Source organism: Seriola dumerili, unplaced genomic scaffold, assembly GCF_002260705.1.
Source record: "Seriola dumerili isolate Sdu_G_001 unplaced genomic scaffold, Sdu_1.0 BDQW01001125.1, whole genome shotgun sequence".
In the NCBI taxonomy this organism is placed as follows: Eukaryota; Metazoa; Chordata; class Actinopteri; order Carangiformes; family Carangidae; genus Seriola; species Seriola dumerili.
The window spans coordinates 659,871-674,133 of NW_019175380.1; the positions used below are offsets into that span (position 1 = coordinate 659,871).

Consider the following 14,263-nt stretch of genomic DNA (forward strand, 5'->3'; position numbering starts at 1 on the left):
CTCCAGATCAGGCATCTGGTTGATGACCTGAGTGTAAATCTCTTTACTGTCCAGAGTGTTCAGCCACTGAAACACACACACACCTTCAGTCAGTACTGCAGTGCTACACACAGTATTACTACACACAGTATTATTACAGACAGTCATGTGTTCAGTCTCTCACCAGGACGCTGCCTTCTTTATCCAGAGAACTTCCAGGTGGGAACAAAGCCGTGGCTCCACTGGTCACCTGACACACGGCAGATGGATTAAACACAAATACTAGTTAACAATAAGCCATTACTGCTAAAACTACCACTGCTTTAAAATCTACTTTCTCTGTTGGGTTTCTTTTATTTTGTTTCCTGAAAATGAATCTTAAACCAGTTCAGAGCAGCTGACGTCGCGGTGCGTTTAGGAACAAATATCTACCTCCACTGCTTTGAAGATGAGATGAACCCTGATGATTTATCTTCCATATCACAGTTCTAAGCCTCACCTGGAAACTGTCACAGAGCTGCTCCTGTGCGGTGCAGTCCATCCATCCCACTTTAACCAGACTGTCCTGCAAACAGACAAATACATATTCAACCAGTGGGACCAGTTCAATTTATTCAGTCAAAGTGTTTTACAATAAAAAAAATGAAATAGTGCAATAAAAAATGAAAATAAAAACAGAAACCAGTAAAACTAGTAAAATATGAGGGAATTAATTTAAATACCAAGTTAAATAAATAGGTTTTCAGCTGCTGTTTTCTTGTGTGTAAAACTGTGTCTATTTAAAAGCCTGGAGTAGAGGATCTAAGAGCTTGTGAAGGATTATAAAACGATGGAGGATCTGCAGTGTGAGCCGATCCCAAACCAAGAGCTTTAAAAACAAGTAAAAAGGACTTTAAAATTTCTCCTAAAAGATACTGGGAGCCAGAGGAGTGAAGCTAAAACTAAAGTTCTCTCTCTTCCTTGTTATAATAATCCAGCAGCACAGTTCTGAATAATCTGGAGTCACACTGCAGTGTTCCCTCTCTTTGAGCTCTGTGTTTGGTCTCCACCAGCTCCTCTTTAGCTGCTAAATGCTCCGATATGTTCCCCAGCTGCTCAGCAGGTAGAGGGCAGACACTATTTACAGATGTTTCTCTGAAAACATCTGCTCCTCTGAGATCGGTGAGAGTGAACCAGAACAGTAAAGTCGTGTCTGGACGAATAAACAATGAGCTGAAACTCATTAGAACATTTACTTACATAATTTAAGAGCTGTGGGAAACACCCTGATTATATTATTAGTGTTCTCACCAACATTCCTGCCAGCTTCTGTCTTGTTCTGGGCTCCAGGCAATCTGAGAGAGAGACACACAGATAGATGGAAACGACAGATTAGCGGAAATACGTCCACGCATCTGAGCATCTGAGGTCACTTAGACTGATTCATGACACTTCACAGCTGTCGGCCTCCTCTCACAAACGTGAACCAGGCCGACACAGATGTGATGAGGTGATACATGTTTAATGGGTTTGTCCCGCATCACACACCTGTGTGGCATGCAGAGGAAACGCTTGTGACAGCGTGTTTCAGCTGTCAATCAGACGCATGAAAACACCCGCAGGCGTGAAAAAAAAAACTCATACGTGAAAGTGTGTTACCTCCGGTGTCAGAGCAGAAGGTGATCAGCCAGCCGAGGCCCGACGAGAACGCACTCTCTATCTCGCTGAACACGTTTCCTGTAAAAAAAACAAAAAGAACATATCAGAGATGCTAGGTTGGATTCAGATTCACAGCTCTGGAACCAGGTTTCATATGGATGTTCAGAGGAGATTACCCTGCCACAGCTGAGTCACAGTCGTCGTGATGAACTGCATGGAGAAGCGGACCAGGTTGTCTTTGGAGCGCTCCCAGTTAAACTTCTCTGGTTTCTATAGAAAAGACAAAGTGTTAATGATAACTGAACAAGGTCGCTCCGATGCTAAGCTAACAGACAAGCTAGCAAGATGATGTGTAAAGTCAACAACAGGCAAGAACAAGAAAAGAAAGAGACCAAACACGTCGGTCAAATCCAAAAACATGATGAACTCTGTCTTTTGATGTTTTCACCTGTTATTGTCAATGTTCAAGAAAAATTTAATCAGTTTACAAATTAAAACTGAAATGTGCAGTTTGTTTTAAAGTGTTCTACATTTTCTTTAACACAATGGTCGATAAATATCTTTTATCAATATCATTTGCTTTTGAGTAAAAATAACAAAAAATTATTGATCAGCATGATTTTAGGTATGATCAGAGGAAAAGAAGTTTACTTTAGTGTCATCAGTTCATCAGCTGATCAGCGAGAGAAACAGTCAGTAAACAGACCTGTCCTGCTCTGTATATGAACAGACTGGGGTAGCTGTTGATGCCTTTCCTCCTGCAGAGATGGTTGTTGTCTCCACAGTTCACCGCTCCGATCCGGATCACGCCGTCCATCTCCTTGGCAAACTCCCTCCACTGAGAGACACACACACACAAGGACGTCGTTTCATTTCCACTCATTAATAATCAACTATTGATTATTTCTTCTAAAAACACACATTATAAAATATAAAACAAGGCTGAGAAGGAAAAAGACTCAGTGAGAAGCAAACACCGTCCCAGGTGTGTGTTCATTGGTGTTTAATACACCTGTGTGTGGGTTTATTGTGTCTTTTAGTGTTATATTACCGTTGGAGCCAGTTGGTGACAGTGCGAGCATCGTGGGAAATAGAAGTTAATGAACCAGATTTCTCCGGAGTTCACTGCTGCCTCTGAAACACACACACACACACACACACACACACACGTCACAGTAAATGTAACAATTTATTTATAGAATTTTCCAAAATACAGAGCACACAGAGGTGAAACATCAAAGATGATGAAAGAGAGAAATAACATAAAATAAGTAAATAAAAATAATTAAATATTTTAACTTTAATAAAGTCGACAATAAAGATCTGTTTAACTCAGCAACTGTGTTACCATGGTAACTTAAAGCTGCTTTGGTAATAGCCACTATTGAATCATCTGTCAGTCAGTTGGCATGAAGACTGATCTCCCCATCTCACCCACACATGTGAACCTAACGAGACAAACATTTGGAACTAGCAGAAAATTAATTCGATTCTCATTAATTCTCTTTTTCAATTTTTACAAAATCTTGCAACATTTTATAAATGACTTCAATCACATCAAATTATCTGACAGGAGTTGAGATGGTTTGTTCATCAAGGCCCAAGAACTGAATTTTCTTTTCTTCTATTGTTTTTCCATTCTGGAGGGATGTTTTTGTTATAATTGGTATTGATTAAGTTCAAATATGGTCAGTTACAGATTAGGGTGGTGTTATTCATCAATTCTGAAATCCATGCCTTTAAAGGTGTGGAAAATCAAACGTACACCTGAGAGGACATGGGACATATATGGGTGTGTGTGTGTGTGTGTGTGTGTGTGTGTGTGTGTGTGTGTGTGTGTGTGTGTGTGTGTGTGTTGCACGTTGTGAGATGCTTCTATACTTGAACAAAAAAACATTGAGGTTTAAATAAAAAAGGTAAATAGTCACTTACCAAAATCTCCGCTGTCCAACGTGATGATCTCCAGATCATCGTCATAGATACCTGAACAGAGACAGATTTAACTAAAGACTTCCTCTCAGTAGAAAATATTTTAATGTCACAAACAAACAAAGGTGTTGCCCTCGTATCATCGTCATGGTTACTCATGACAGGTGAGTGTGTGTATCCTTCCTGTAGAGACGTACCAAAGTCATAGCGGTAGAAGTTCCAGCTCTCGTAGCGTCCTCCCTGCTGCTCGTCCAATCCCTTCTCTCCATATTTATCATATTTCTTCCTGAGGTCTTCGTCCTTCAGAACCTCGTAGGCTCGATTCACCTGCAGGAACTTCTCGTGGGCCGAGGGGTCGCCCTGCAGCACAACATTTTAATCAGGGTTAGGGTTTTGTGTGGACTGACAGGAGTTTTATCTGGGTTTTTTGGGTCATTCCAGGTTTAATCGGGGTTTATATGTAGGTGTTTCGGGGGAAGTCAGTGGTTTTGACAAGACTTATTGTTTCTCAGATCAACTCACAGGGTTTTTGTCGGGGTGCATGGTGAGCGCCAGCTTCTTGAAGGCCTGTCGGATCTCTCTAGTCGTGGCCTCCCTGTTGACTCCCAGAAGAGTGTAGTAGTCTTGGCCCTCCGTCCAAACCGCCACCAGCAGCGTGACCAGGACCAGCGACAGCAGCGTAAGCTGGACGGGAAGAGGCCGCTGAAGCCCGAAGACAACCCTGCACCCCATTACCAGTCCTCCCAGTACAACCACAATAACCAGCTACAACCGGAAGAGCTGGAACACACAGGCACAAACATGAGTCGTTAGTTTTTGTTCTACCAGGTTTACTGCTGATTAACAGTCACACTGTGTGGTGAAGTTCACCCGACCATGCAGCCATTAACATCCACCACCATCAAACATAAACAACAAAGGATCCATCAGAGGACAGGCAGCAGGACATGTTACAACCCTTGTTGTGGCTCAGGGCATGGGAGCGTCTTCAGGAGGATTTATTGCCAATTGGGTCCCAACATTCCCACTTTACATCCCCTTGGGCTGCCACAACCTGCCCACAGCAAGAGCAGGATCCTGACAACTGGACACCCAGGTGTTTGTTCTGGATTGTTGTTGCCTGCACCTTCAAATATTGAGCTAAAACCAATTAACAGTTTACATAATATGAAAAGTAATGACCAGTTACCATCACCAAATCAACCATTTTACAAATACAAATGTTTGTATTCAATATTTGAAGGGTTGCAACTAACACAAATTTATCTGCTGATTATTATCTCCATTAATTGGATAGCATTTGGTTTATGAAAAGTCACATGATAGTGAACACAAATTCCTAGGAGTTAAGATGATGTCATCAAATTACTTATTCTGTCTGACCAATCCTCAAAAACTCAAAGGTACTCACTTTACTATCAAACAGAAGCAGAAAATCAAGACACATGAGAAGCTGGAACTAAATGTTGTTTGGTATTTTGGCTTGAAAAAGGATTTAAGGAGTAGTTGATTATCATGAGAGTTGCAGATTACTTTCCTGTTGATCAACTAAGTAATTAGACAATTGTTGCAGCTCTGCATGTTTGCCAAGTTGTATCGCCACCAACATAGCCACCTATATAAATTAGTAACAACTACTAAACCACTTTCAAAATAAAAGGCCCTTTTTCTCCAAAGTAGTAAAACAGGTGAAACACAGAAAAACTAGAACATTGTAACTTCTTTACAACCTCTAATATAAAGCTGAAACATTAGCCGAATAATCAATTAGTTAATCTACAGAAAGATAATATGAAATTATTTTGATAAACGATTAATTGTTTGTTTTTTTTCCAAGCAAAAATTGTGAAACACTTCCAGTTCTCTGATTCTGGTTCTTCTCTCTGTCATTAATCTTTGTAAACTAAATATTTTTGGTTACTTAGACTTTCGGTCAGCAAAACATAATTTCTAATATATATATATATATATATATATATAATATATATATATATATATAATTATATATATATATATATAATATATATATATATATATATATATATTTTTTTTTTTTTTTTTTACAATTTTGATGTTGCATAGACTAAACTATTAATAGAAAAAATAATAAGTTTTATCTGTAGCCATAGTCTCATTTAAAAACAGAGCAATTAATACACATTTTAGCACTTATAAATTTAATTGAAATAAAACATGCAGAAAGAACATTCACTGGCCTGGGTAAATGAGTACATTTAGTAAGAATATACTGCAGGTAACCAGCAGTAAAATACTCTAAATACTGTACTTATTATATTTATATTATCAACACAAGACACGGTGTTTAACGATTATAAAAAAACACTCTTACACAAAAGTCCAAGTTATCACCGCTGGTTATCTGTGTCCACAGAGCCAAATGTTAATATATGTGTCTTGTCCCAGAAGAAAAGCTGAAACGAGCTAAACTGGGGTAAGCTAGTAGCTAGCTGTGTGTCGCCGGTCAGCAGGAATTATCACAACTTGCTGGCTAATTAGCTAGTTAGCTTGACCGCGACACCAAGCTCTCTGCTGTGTGTTGGAGAAGCTAAAGCCAAAATACATCTAACGTTCACCGAAATTTCAATCTGACCTGAAAACAGCGGGTCCGTTACCTTAAAGGCGTCTCAACTTCTAAAAGTCTGAGGCTGAAGATCCGCATCAGCGTCCGGCTCAGACCGGGGTCAAGTTTTATACCAAATATCAGAATTCCCGTTTCCGCTCACAGCATTTCACAATAAAAGCCGTACATAAAACCAAGACAGCGGGCTTCTAAACGGACAAATCTTGAATTATCGGCATGTTGAAAAGACAGCATGTGAAACAGACTTTAGTCAGAAAAGTCAGCTCCCCTCCGACTTTGTTCGGTTTGTTTTGCGCTTTTATTTCGACAACAGAATAGTTTCATTTACCGTGATTTTTTAAAATTGTCTGCGGTAACTTGACTATCACCAGCCGCATTTTGATGACGTAAGGCGTAAAAGTTTGGTGCGTTCAGGCCAGCACATTCCTAGACGTAAATATTCTGATAACACGCCCCTTTTCTGTGGAATTCCAAAACGACCAACGTTAAATATGTAATTATGAAATAGTGTGATGAATTAACAGAAATAAAACGAACACAAAGAAAATAAATCTTTAAGCAACTAATCATTTCTGTGAAATTATTTAGTAACACAAGAAGTTATTATGAATTATGAATTGTATTAGCTGGAGAAGAAGCATTCACATCCATTTAGATAATTAAAAGTAGGATTAGTTGCAAGTATTATCAGCAAAACTGACTTAATGTACCCAGTGTAAACACATTCATTGTGCATAAAAATGTCCCTGCTGGTGTTTTACCATTATGTATTATGTTTTTGGTTTTAATCATATTCTCAAAAGTCTCTCTTTTAAAATACTTTTTTTTCAATGGGACTTACTGCTAAAATAAAGGAAATAAAATCATCATCGTGTAAGTAGTGTTGCTGTCCAGTGAGAACCAAAGTGTCTCTAAAAAGTCAATTTTACATGAGCTTTGTGACAATGCATTTTCCAACTATTCAAAGAGCTTTTAAATAGTTTATTGAGAAGTAAGGGAATTTTCTCAACACAGAAAGGGTCGGTTTATTGGAAAAATTCGAAATCATTAAAGTTCAGATATGTTTTTTTCTGCTGGACAGGATGGGTGTGAAAATTTTTCATCTGAAAGGTAAATATGAACAGCAGCTGTCAAACAAATGTATTGCATTAGTACAATGTAGCAGAGAGGAAGTATTAAGTTGCTCAAAAAACGTAAATACTCAGTACAAGTGCCACAAATTTGTACTACCAGTACAAGCTCACGTTTTAGAAATGTTTCGTCTGCATACAGACTTAAAACCGATTCTTTTTCAAACACCTTGAGATGTGAAGATTTTAAATTTTTTTTTTCTTTTTCATTTTTTACCCTCTGTTTCAGTGTTTTTTTCTTGTTTGTTTTCTTTTTCTTTTTGTCTTCGTGGTCAACACGAAGGAACGCTAAAAAATGATCGAACTATGCCTTGAAAAAATTTAATTATTTACAATTAAAAACAAAACTTCTTTTTACAAGTCGCGCGTAAAACACAACTCCCCTGAACACCTCACGGTGACCTTATCTAAATGCGCCGGACGCGGACCTGTTAGCTGCGGTGCCTTCAGATCACCAGGCAGCTCGTCCCATGAGCGGCACTGAACCCTGGAAATAAACACAAACGGGCCGAAAAATCTGATTCCAAACCGCTAAAGTTGAACTATTTGGATGGTATGAGTTAAGGTTCAGCTCCAGTGAAGCAGACTTTTCAGTACCAGTAAGTTATAGTGACAGTTCAGTTAGCTTTGCTAGCAGCGTTAGCCAGCTAGCCAGCCCTTTGCCTGGCGTCATTTCCTACTTTTGAAAATCGCGGCCAGAGAGTAACGAAGCAGAGATGGAGCTGCAAGGTAACCCGAGTTTTATGAAGTCTTCATCTGCTGTTTTTATGTGTATGTTTATTAATCATTTGTCTGCTATGACAAACTGTTAGCTCAGCGTTAGCCGCGCACAGTCGTATTTATTTCTGGTGTTACAGAACATGGAGGTGAAATGTGTGAAAAGTGTTTCTCACGCTCATCATTGGTGGAATAAGTTCAAAGTTCATTTACTTAAGTAAAAGTAGAAGTGCCACAGTGTAAAAATACAAGCAAAGGTCCTGCATTCAGGGTGTGTGTAGGTCTTAAAGTGTTTCTAACTCCAGTTTCCATATAAAATTGATAGGAAGTATAATTATATACAGCTCAGAGGTGCTGACTAAAATGTCAGTTAAATATCAGCGAATCCATACACTTGAAAAATAATTCTAGGTTTTAACTTAATATCCCTGCTGGTTGTCATTGATACCTTTCATTCCGAGGTCAGTATGACTATGAAACGGGTATTAAATCACATCCTGTGTGGTTTTTAAAGTGTCTAAAGTTTATCTCGGTAAATCCTGCAAAACACTGTGCATTTAGAATTTTAGTCAAGTAAAAGTAAAAAAGAATTGGCATCAAAATACACTTAGTACTATAAGTAAAAGTACTCATAATACAAAATGGCACATTTCAGAATAATAATGTATCTTATATTAATGAGTTATATTTATTATCATTGATACATTATTATTTACATCACTTTAATGTTGCAGCTGTTAACTGTGGATGTTACAAACATGGAGCTAATTTTTAATTTATTTATATTAGAGTTGAAATGATTAGCTGATTAATCGGTTAGTGAATTGATAGGAAATTAATCGTTAGCTATTTTAATAATCAAAATGCCAATAATTTGCTCTTTCCAGCTTCCATGCTTTTCACAAATGGTCGATGCATTATTTAAAGTAGGAGAAACTTACAGTAAATTCCTGCTACATACGAGCATCTCAGCTCCCAGGCTTTATCTGTAATTAATAATTGTTGACCTGAGATTGATTCAGACCTGATGGTGACTACTTGTCTCAAACCAGTCTAACTGTCCCACTGCCTTTCAGTGGGAAATGAACCGATGACCCTGGGCTCTCCCACCTCTCCTAAGGCAACCTCTGGAGCTCAGTTTCTGCCTGGCTTCTTGATGGGTGACCTGCCTGCTCCAGCTACCCCCCAGCCCCGCCCCTTCAGCCTGGCCATGCCCATCGTGGAGAGCACAGGTACGCACCGAGGTCAGCAGGACGATACACTCACCTGCAGATCAGCTGATTGTTGTGTTTTCTGTAGATTTTTAGTTTGTGTTGTCTTACATTTTAGGAGGAGGAGGAGGAGGCTCGGCCCCTCAGCCCGTTGTCCCCACACCCAAGGATAAAAGTGGAGCCCCACCTGTCCGCAGCATCCATGAAGACTTAATGACTGTAGGGACGCCCCTTAATGCACACAGGCAGGTGAGTACACAGGTGCTGTCACTCCTAACCTGCTGCAGGAGATGGAGCTCAGGCAGAGAGTTTCCATGAGTACAGATATTTTATGTTTGATCACAATGATCTTATTAAAAGATACAGTTTTGATTAAAAAAAAATGTAGTGATTTTTGTGACTGAACTTGAAAGATGCCGAGGATAACAAACAAAAAAATCGATGCCCTCACAACCTTACACGTTTTGCACCAGCAATGATTCTAGTGATGAACCTCAAAACCCAGTTCTGAAATGACTAAGAACCCAGACCAGTTTTCAGATTGGTTGTTTTATTGGTCCTTGAAGAAACCAGGGGGTAAAATTAGTGCATTGGATTCTACCACACAGAGCAGAGAAGCCAAGGAGGAGAAAATGACACTGGGTTAAATTTAGCTAAGTTAAACACTTACTCATGTTACTGTAAGTGCAGTGAGTTAAAAGCTCATGAGAGTAATTGTAAAGTAGGTGGAGAGAGGAAACTGCTTAGGTGGGTTTTTTTTCTCACAAAGATCTTTTTATTGAATTATTGGATTTTGAACGAATGGACAGAGTTTACATTTGTACAGCGTAGCACTGAATCACCAAAATACCAACTGATTTTGTTATCATGAATATACCATTTGTACCGTGTACCATATATATGTATATATAACTCACCTTTAATGAGTAAAGGAATAGAACGAATGTTAATATGCTTATTACTTGATCATCTTTTTGCACAGCAGAGCACTTCTTCAACAAGCATATATAATAATAGTTTAAAAAGAACCAATTAGGACAGATAATGACCGAGTCTTTCTCTCTCTCTCTTTCTCTTTCTTTCTCTCTCTCTCTTTCTCTTTCTTTTTCTCCTTCTTTCTTTCTCTTCAGTCCTTTCCAGTTATGCAGTCTCCTCTGTCTGCACGTCAGGCTGCAACTCCAGGAACAGGTACACTCTGATACTATTACTACTGGTACTGCTAGCTGTTGTATCACGGATATTAGTACTGACACCGATACTCCTGCCAGACAGTTGTTTTCTTCCAATATTGTATCAACAGCCTGTGTTTGTCTCTTTCCTGTTTTCTCTCTGGCTGCGCCCCCCACCCCCCCACCCCCCCGCACAAAGCCAGGCAGGAGGAGGGAGGGGCAGTGACTCTTTAGCAACACAGGGATTTGAGAGTTTAAAAAAGAAAAATACTGTATATCAGCAGATGTTCCTGTTTTTTGACATAAACCTTTAGATTTGTTTTTAAAGAATTGCTAATATCAACAAATACACAGACACATACAGTACACTAACATCAGCCGAATTGTCAACCTGCCAATGTATCAGTCAAGCTCTAATCAATATACAGGCAATACTAAGAATGTCTAACTTGTATTTTTTTGCTGCCTTATTGTAAACGCATTCAGTGATCACTTTATTAGGTACAGCTGTTCAATTTAATGCAATCCAATACTGCTGTTGTATCATAAAGTCCACTTTTATGAAGGCTATAATGTTCTAATCTCTCCTCCTACCTGTCTCTGTCTCCAGGTGTGCAGCAGGTGTGTCTGTCTCCAGCTCAGGTGGATCCCTTCTACAGTCAGGGAGAGTCTTTGTCATCTGACGATCAGCTGGACCAGACCTGGGTCACTGTGTTTGGGTATTTTCATTTCTAAACAAAGTCATAATACTGACCTACTGTTGAAGATAGTGTGAATGTAATATTCATCTTGTGTGTGTGTGTGTGTGTGTGTGTGTGTGTGTGTGTGTGTGTTAGTTTCCCTCCAGCTTCGGCCTCGTACATCCTGCTGCAGTTCGCTCAGTACGGAAACATCCTCAAACACATGGTGAGGCACACACACACACACACACACACACAGAGGCCAATGAGTGCTGGCTGTGATCTCCATTAATGTTATGTGAGTTTTCTGCATTATAACTGTACAATCTCCTAGAACTCTGGATCAGTTTAATTCAGGTGCACAATGTAAAACAGGATGATGGCGTTTTTTGAACGTCTCCATTAAGAATTAAAAAGTTAATGTTTTACATTTACAGCCTCATAACTTCGATAAGAATGATCCCAGTGAGGAGGAAGCTTTGGACTGAGATCAGAGTTGATGTGTCTGAATCAGTGTCCACAAGCTCAGCACACACAGCCACAGCTATTGTACAGGTGTATTGATAGATGTATTGATGATGTATTGACAGATGGCGTCGCCTGGTAACTGGATGCACCTTCAGTATCAGTCCAGGCTTCAGGCCAGGAAAGCTCTGTCTAAGGATGGGAAAGTGTTTGGGGACGCCATCATGGTGGGAGTGAAGCCGTGTATAGACAAGGTCAGTACCTGTTTTTATCTACCTGTGTGTCTGTCTGCTTCTCTGCCGTCTGATTGGTTCTTCACATCATGTGACACTGGAGCCTGAACCGAGCAGCAGTGACGTTCTCTCTCTCTCTCTCTCTCAGAGTGTGATGGACAGCAGTGAAGCTGTCTCCTCTCCCCTCTCCTCCTCCTTCTCCTCCTCTGCCCTCCCCTCCACTCCTCGCTCAGCCATCAGACCGCTCAGCGCCGCCTACAGGAGCTCCAGCAACGACTACCAGGTGACCTCTGACCTCTGACCTCACTCTGGCTCTACTTGAAAATCTGCATTTGCTTTGGGTTCAACAAAAACAGCTGCTGGTCGACTTTAGAAATAAACCCGTGTGTCCGTCTTCAGGTGGTAGCAGACAGACAGACGCCCAGGAAGGATGACAGCTTTGTTTCCAAAGCGATGGAGTACATGTTTGGCTGGTGACATCACACAATGCATCATGGGATACCTGCAGCCCCGGACGAGAGAGGAGAACTGATGGATAAACTGATTCACTACACTGTGTGTGTGATTGTGTGGATGAGTGTGTGAGTGTGTGTGTGAGTGTGTGCGCTGAGGTGGAGAATCTTTCTTTCTTTCTCTCTCTCTTCTTTTATAATCTGTATTTTTTTTACTGTCTCTGTCTCAATAAAGTTGTCAATGGTTTGAATTCAGTAAAGCTGAAGTTTCATTCAGGGGTGATGTTCTCTCAGCAGCCACACGGTGGCACTGTCACATGACATGGCCAAAAGTTTGTGGCCACTCGCGCTGCTCTAACGAACCTCCACTCTTCTGGTTTCAGTCTTTTCAACGAGATGTTGAACCAGCTGCAGGGATTCCCTGTTCAGACACAACAGCATCAGTGAGGTCCAACTGATGTTGACGATGAGGTCAGGCTCTCAGTCTGTGTGATCTCATGTGGAGATGGAAAGGTCAGGGCTCTGTGCAGACCAGTCAAGTTCTTCCACACCAAACTCCCATGTCTTAATGTTGAAACAGGAAATACACAAACTGTTGACTCAAATTGTGAGAGTACTGTTGTTATCATTGTATGCTGTAGCCAGATTTCCTGTTATTGAAACTAAGCAGCACAAAACCTGTTAGAAACTGACTCAGATCAAAAGTACGCCTACTGTAGAACAGCCGTTTGAACTCAAAGTGTGAAATATGATATTGTCCAGAAGATGGAGCCGCGAGTCCAAACGTCGAGACTGTGGAGCACACGTTAAAAAGTCTGTTAAAACATTTAGCGTTGGGAATATTTGAAATGTGATTAACAAGTAAAAATCTAGAATTCAAGTGTTTAGAAAAAAAAGCAGAGAAGCTACAGCTACAGAAAGGTAAAATTATATTCAGTCTAAACACATTACATAATGAACATCAGGTTTATGTAATTAGTCTCCACCTCACACCTGCTCTGTCAGTTTAGTAACAAGTTGAGCAACATATTTGGAGCAGTGAGGTGCAGCCTGTTGATTGTGATGTCTGTATGGAAATACACTGGATGACTAATGGTTGATGAGAAATCAAGCTGATACATGACGCACGTACTTTAGGCGTGAATAAACTACACACACACACATATACATGTATACAAAAATACAGTACACACACATAGCAATACTAGAGTGTAAAAATACTCAAGTAAAAGTCCAACAGTATTAGCATCAATATATACTTAAAGTACTTATTTCACACTGATGTATTGATTATCATTAATTACTAATACATTCATGTGTGCCTCACTTTAATGTTGCAGCTTGTAAAGGTGGGACTAATTGTCACTACTTTATAACCAGCTGTGATAAATAAAGTCATTTCTTGTAATAATGAATGTTGTTAATCTGAATCTGCAAAGTAACTAAAGTTATCAAATGAATGTAGTGGAGTAAAAAGTATATTATTTCCCTCTGAAATGTAGTGGATTGGAAGTATAAAGTAGCAGAAAATGGAAATACTAAAGTATAAATAATGACTGGTTTTAGTAGAGGCATGTATAAAAGTGCAGCAGGGCTTGTAAACATGTACTTGGAGGCCACAATTAAATTTACATGAGGAGGGACGTCTTAAGAGGCAGAGTTAAAGGGGGGATTTCTAGGCCTCAGCCTCACTCATCGTAAGTCATTTCAGAAATCTCTCACCAGCTGACCTTTCTCCTAGTAACCAATTACCTCTGGTGTACCTTATCCCAGCAACATATGGTCCCCTCAGCCCTCACTCTCCTGCTGCAGCGTACAGCAGGGGATAAATGACGAGAGCAGGCCTCACAGGCTGGACTGTACTCTGAACAGAAGGCGCACTGCTAGAGAAAAGACAGAGAGAGAGAGGAGGGGGGTGAGTGGAAGAGAAGGGGGGTGGGGGAAGGCTTTGGCTGAGCTTATGCTTGACCCTCCTGACCTTAGAAAGACATTTGAAACCATATGATGGCCAGCCACTCCAGATGTCACATGTCCCATTTTGAGCAACTTGGGGAAACC

The 14,263-nt window shown here is 40.0% G+C and overlaps 2 protein-coding genes across 5 annotated transcripts in view; one reads left to right on the plus strand and one right to left on the minus strand.

Moving 5' to 3' along the window:
- The window catches only part of dnajc10 (DnaJ heat shock protein family (Hsp40) member C10), a 12,518-nt gene extending 6,272 nt beyond the window's left edge, over positions 1-6,246 (minus strand). Inside the window, exons 1-12 of one of the 3 annotated variants that reach the window (XM_022767290.1) lie at positions 6,180-6,246; positions 4,069-4,326; positions 3,744-3,906; positions 3,550-3,600; positions 2,669-2,751; positions 2,324-2,455; positions 1,794-1,887; positions 1,618-1,695; positions 1,270-1,313; positions 479-544; positions 164-229; positions 1-66 (exon numbers count right to left, since the gene is read on the minus strand). The exon at positions 1-66 is cut by the window's left edge and continues 24 nt beyond it. In XM_022767290.1, the coding sequence (XP_022623011.1) occupies positions 1-66; positions 164-229; positions 479-544; positions 1,270-1,313; positions 1,618-1,695; positions 1,794-1,887; positions 2,324-2,455; positions 2,669-2,751; positions 3,550-3,600; positions 3,744-3,906; positions 4,069-4,278 (1,053 nt within the window). In that variant the 5' untranslated portion in view covers positions 4,279-4,326; positions 6,180-6,246. Of the gene's footprint in view, positions 67-163; positions 230-478; positions 545-1,269; positions 1,314-1,617; positions 1,696-1,793; positions 1,888-2,323; positions 2,456-2,668; positions 2,752-3,549; positions 3,601-3,743; positions 3,907-4,068; positions 4,327-5,896 lie in introns of all 3 variants that reach the window. The other 2 variants (XM_022767291.1, XM_022767292.1) reach the window with 2 other exon arrangements.
- Positions 6,247-7,725: 1,479 nt separating this feature from the next.
- nup35 (nucleoporin 35) lies at positions 7,726-12,768 on the plus strand. 2 transcript variants are annotated; one of them, XM_022767309.1, is made up of 9 exons: positions 7,726-8,007; positions 9,072-9,239; positions 9,325-9,455; positions 10,337-10,394; positions 10,986-11,094; positions 11,212-11,281; positions 11,646-11,774; positions 11,902-12,036; positions 12,153-12,768. In XM_022767309.1, exons 1-9 carry the CDS (start codon positions 7,995-7,997, stop codon positions 12,228-12,230), a joined length of 891 nt encoding a protein of 296 aa, XP_022623030.1. In that variant the 5' UTR covers positions 7,726-7,994; the 3' UTR covers positions 12,231-12,768. The 2 variants fall into 2 exon arrangements, with proteins under 2 accessions (XP_022623030.1, XP_022623031.1); XM_022767310.1 differs by having other exon boundaries at positions 9,072-9,227; positions 12,153-12,764.
- Positions 12,769-14,263: the final 1,495 nt, after the last annotated feature.

Bases quoted from the DNA above. Each gene is read 5' to 3' on its own strand.
- nup35 (XM_022767309.1), top strand. The intron at 9,240-9,324 runs GTCAGCAGGACG...CTTACATTTTAG, and splicing joins GAGCACAGGTACGCACCGAG to GAGGAGGAGGAGGAGGCTCG. The intron at 11,095-11,211 runs GTATTTTCATTT...TGTGTGTGTTAG, and splicing joins ACCTGGGTCACTGTGTTTGG to TTTCCCTCCAGCTTCGGCCT.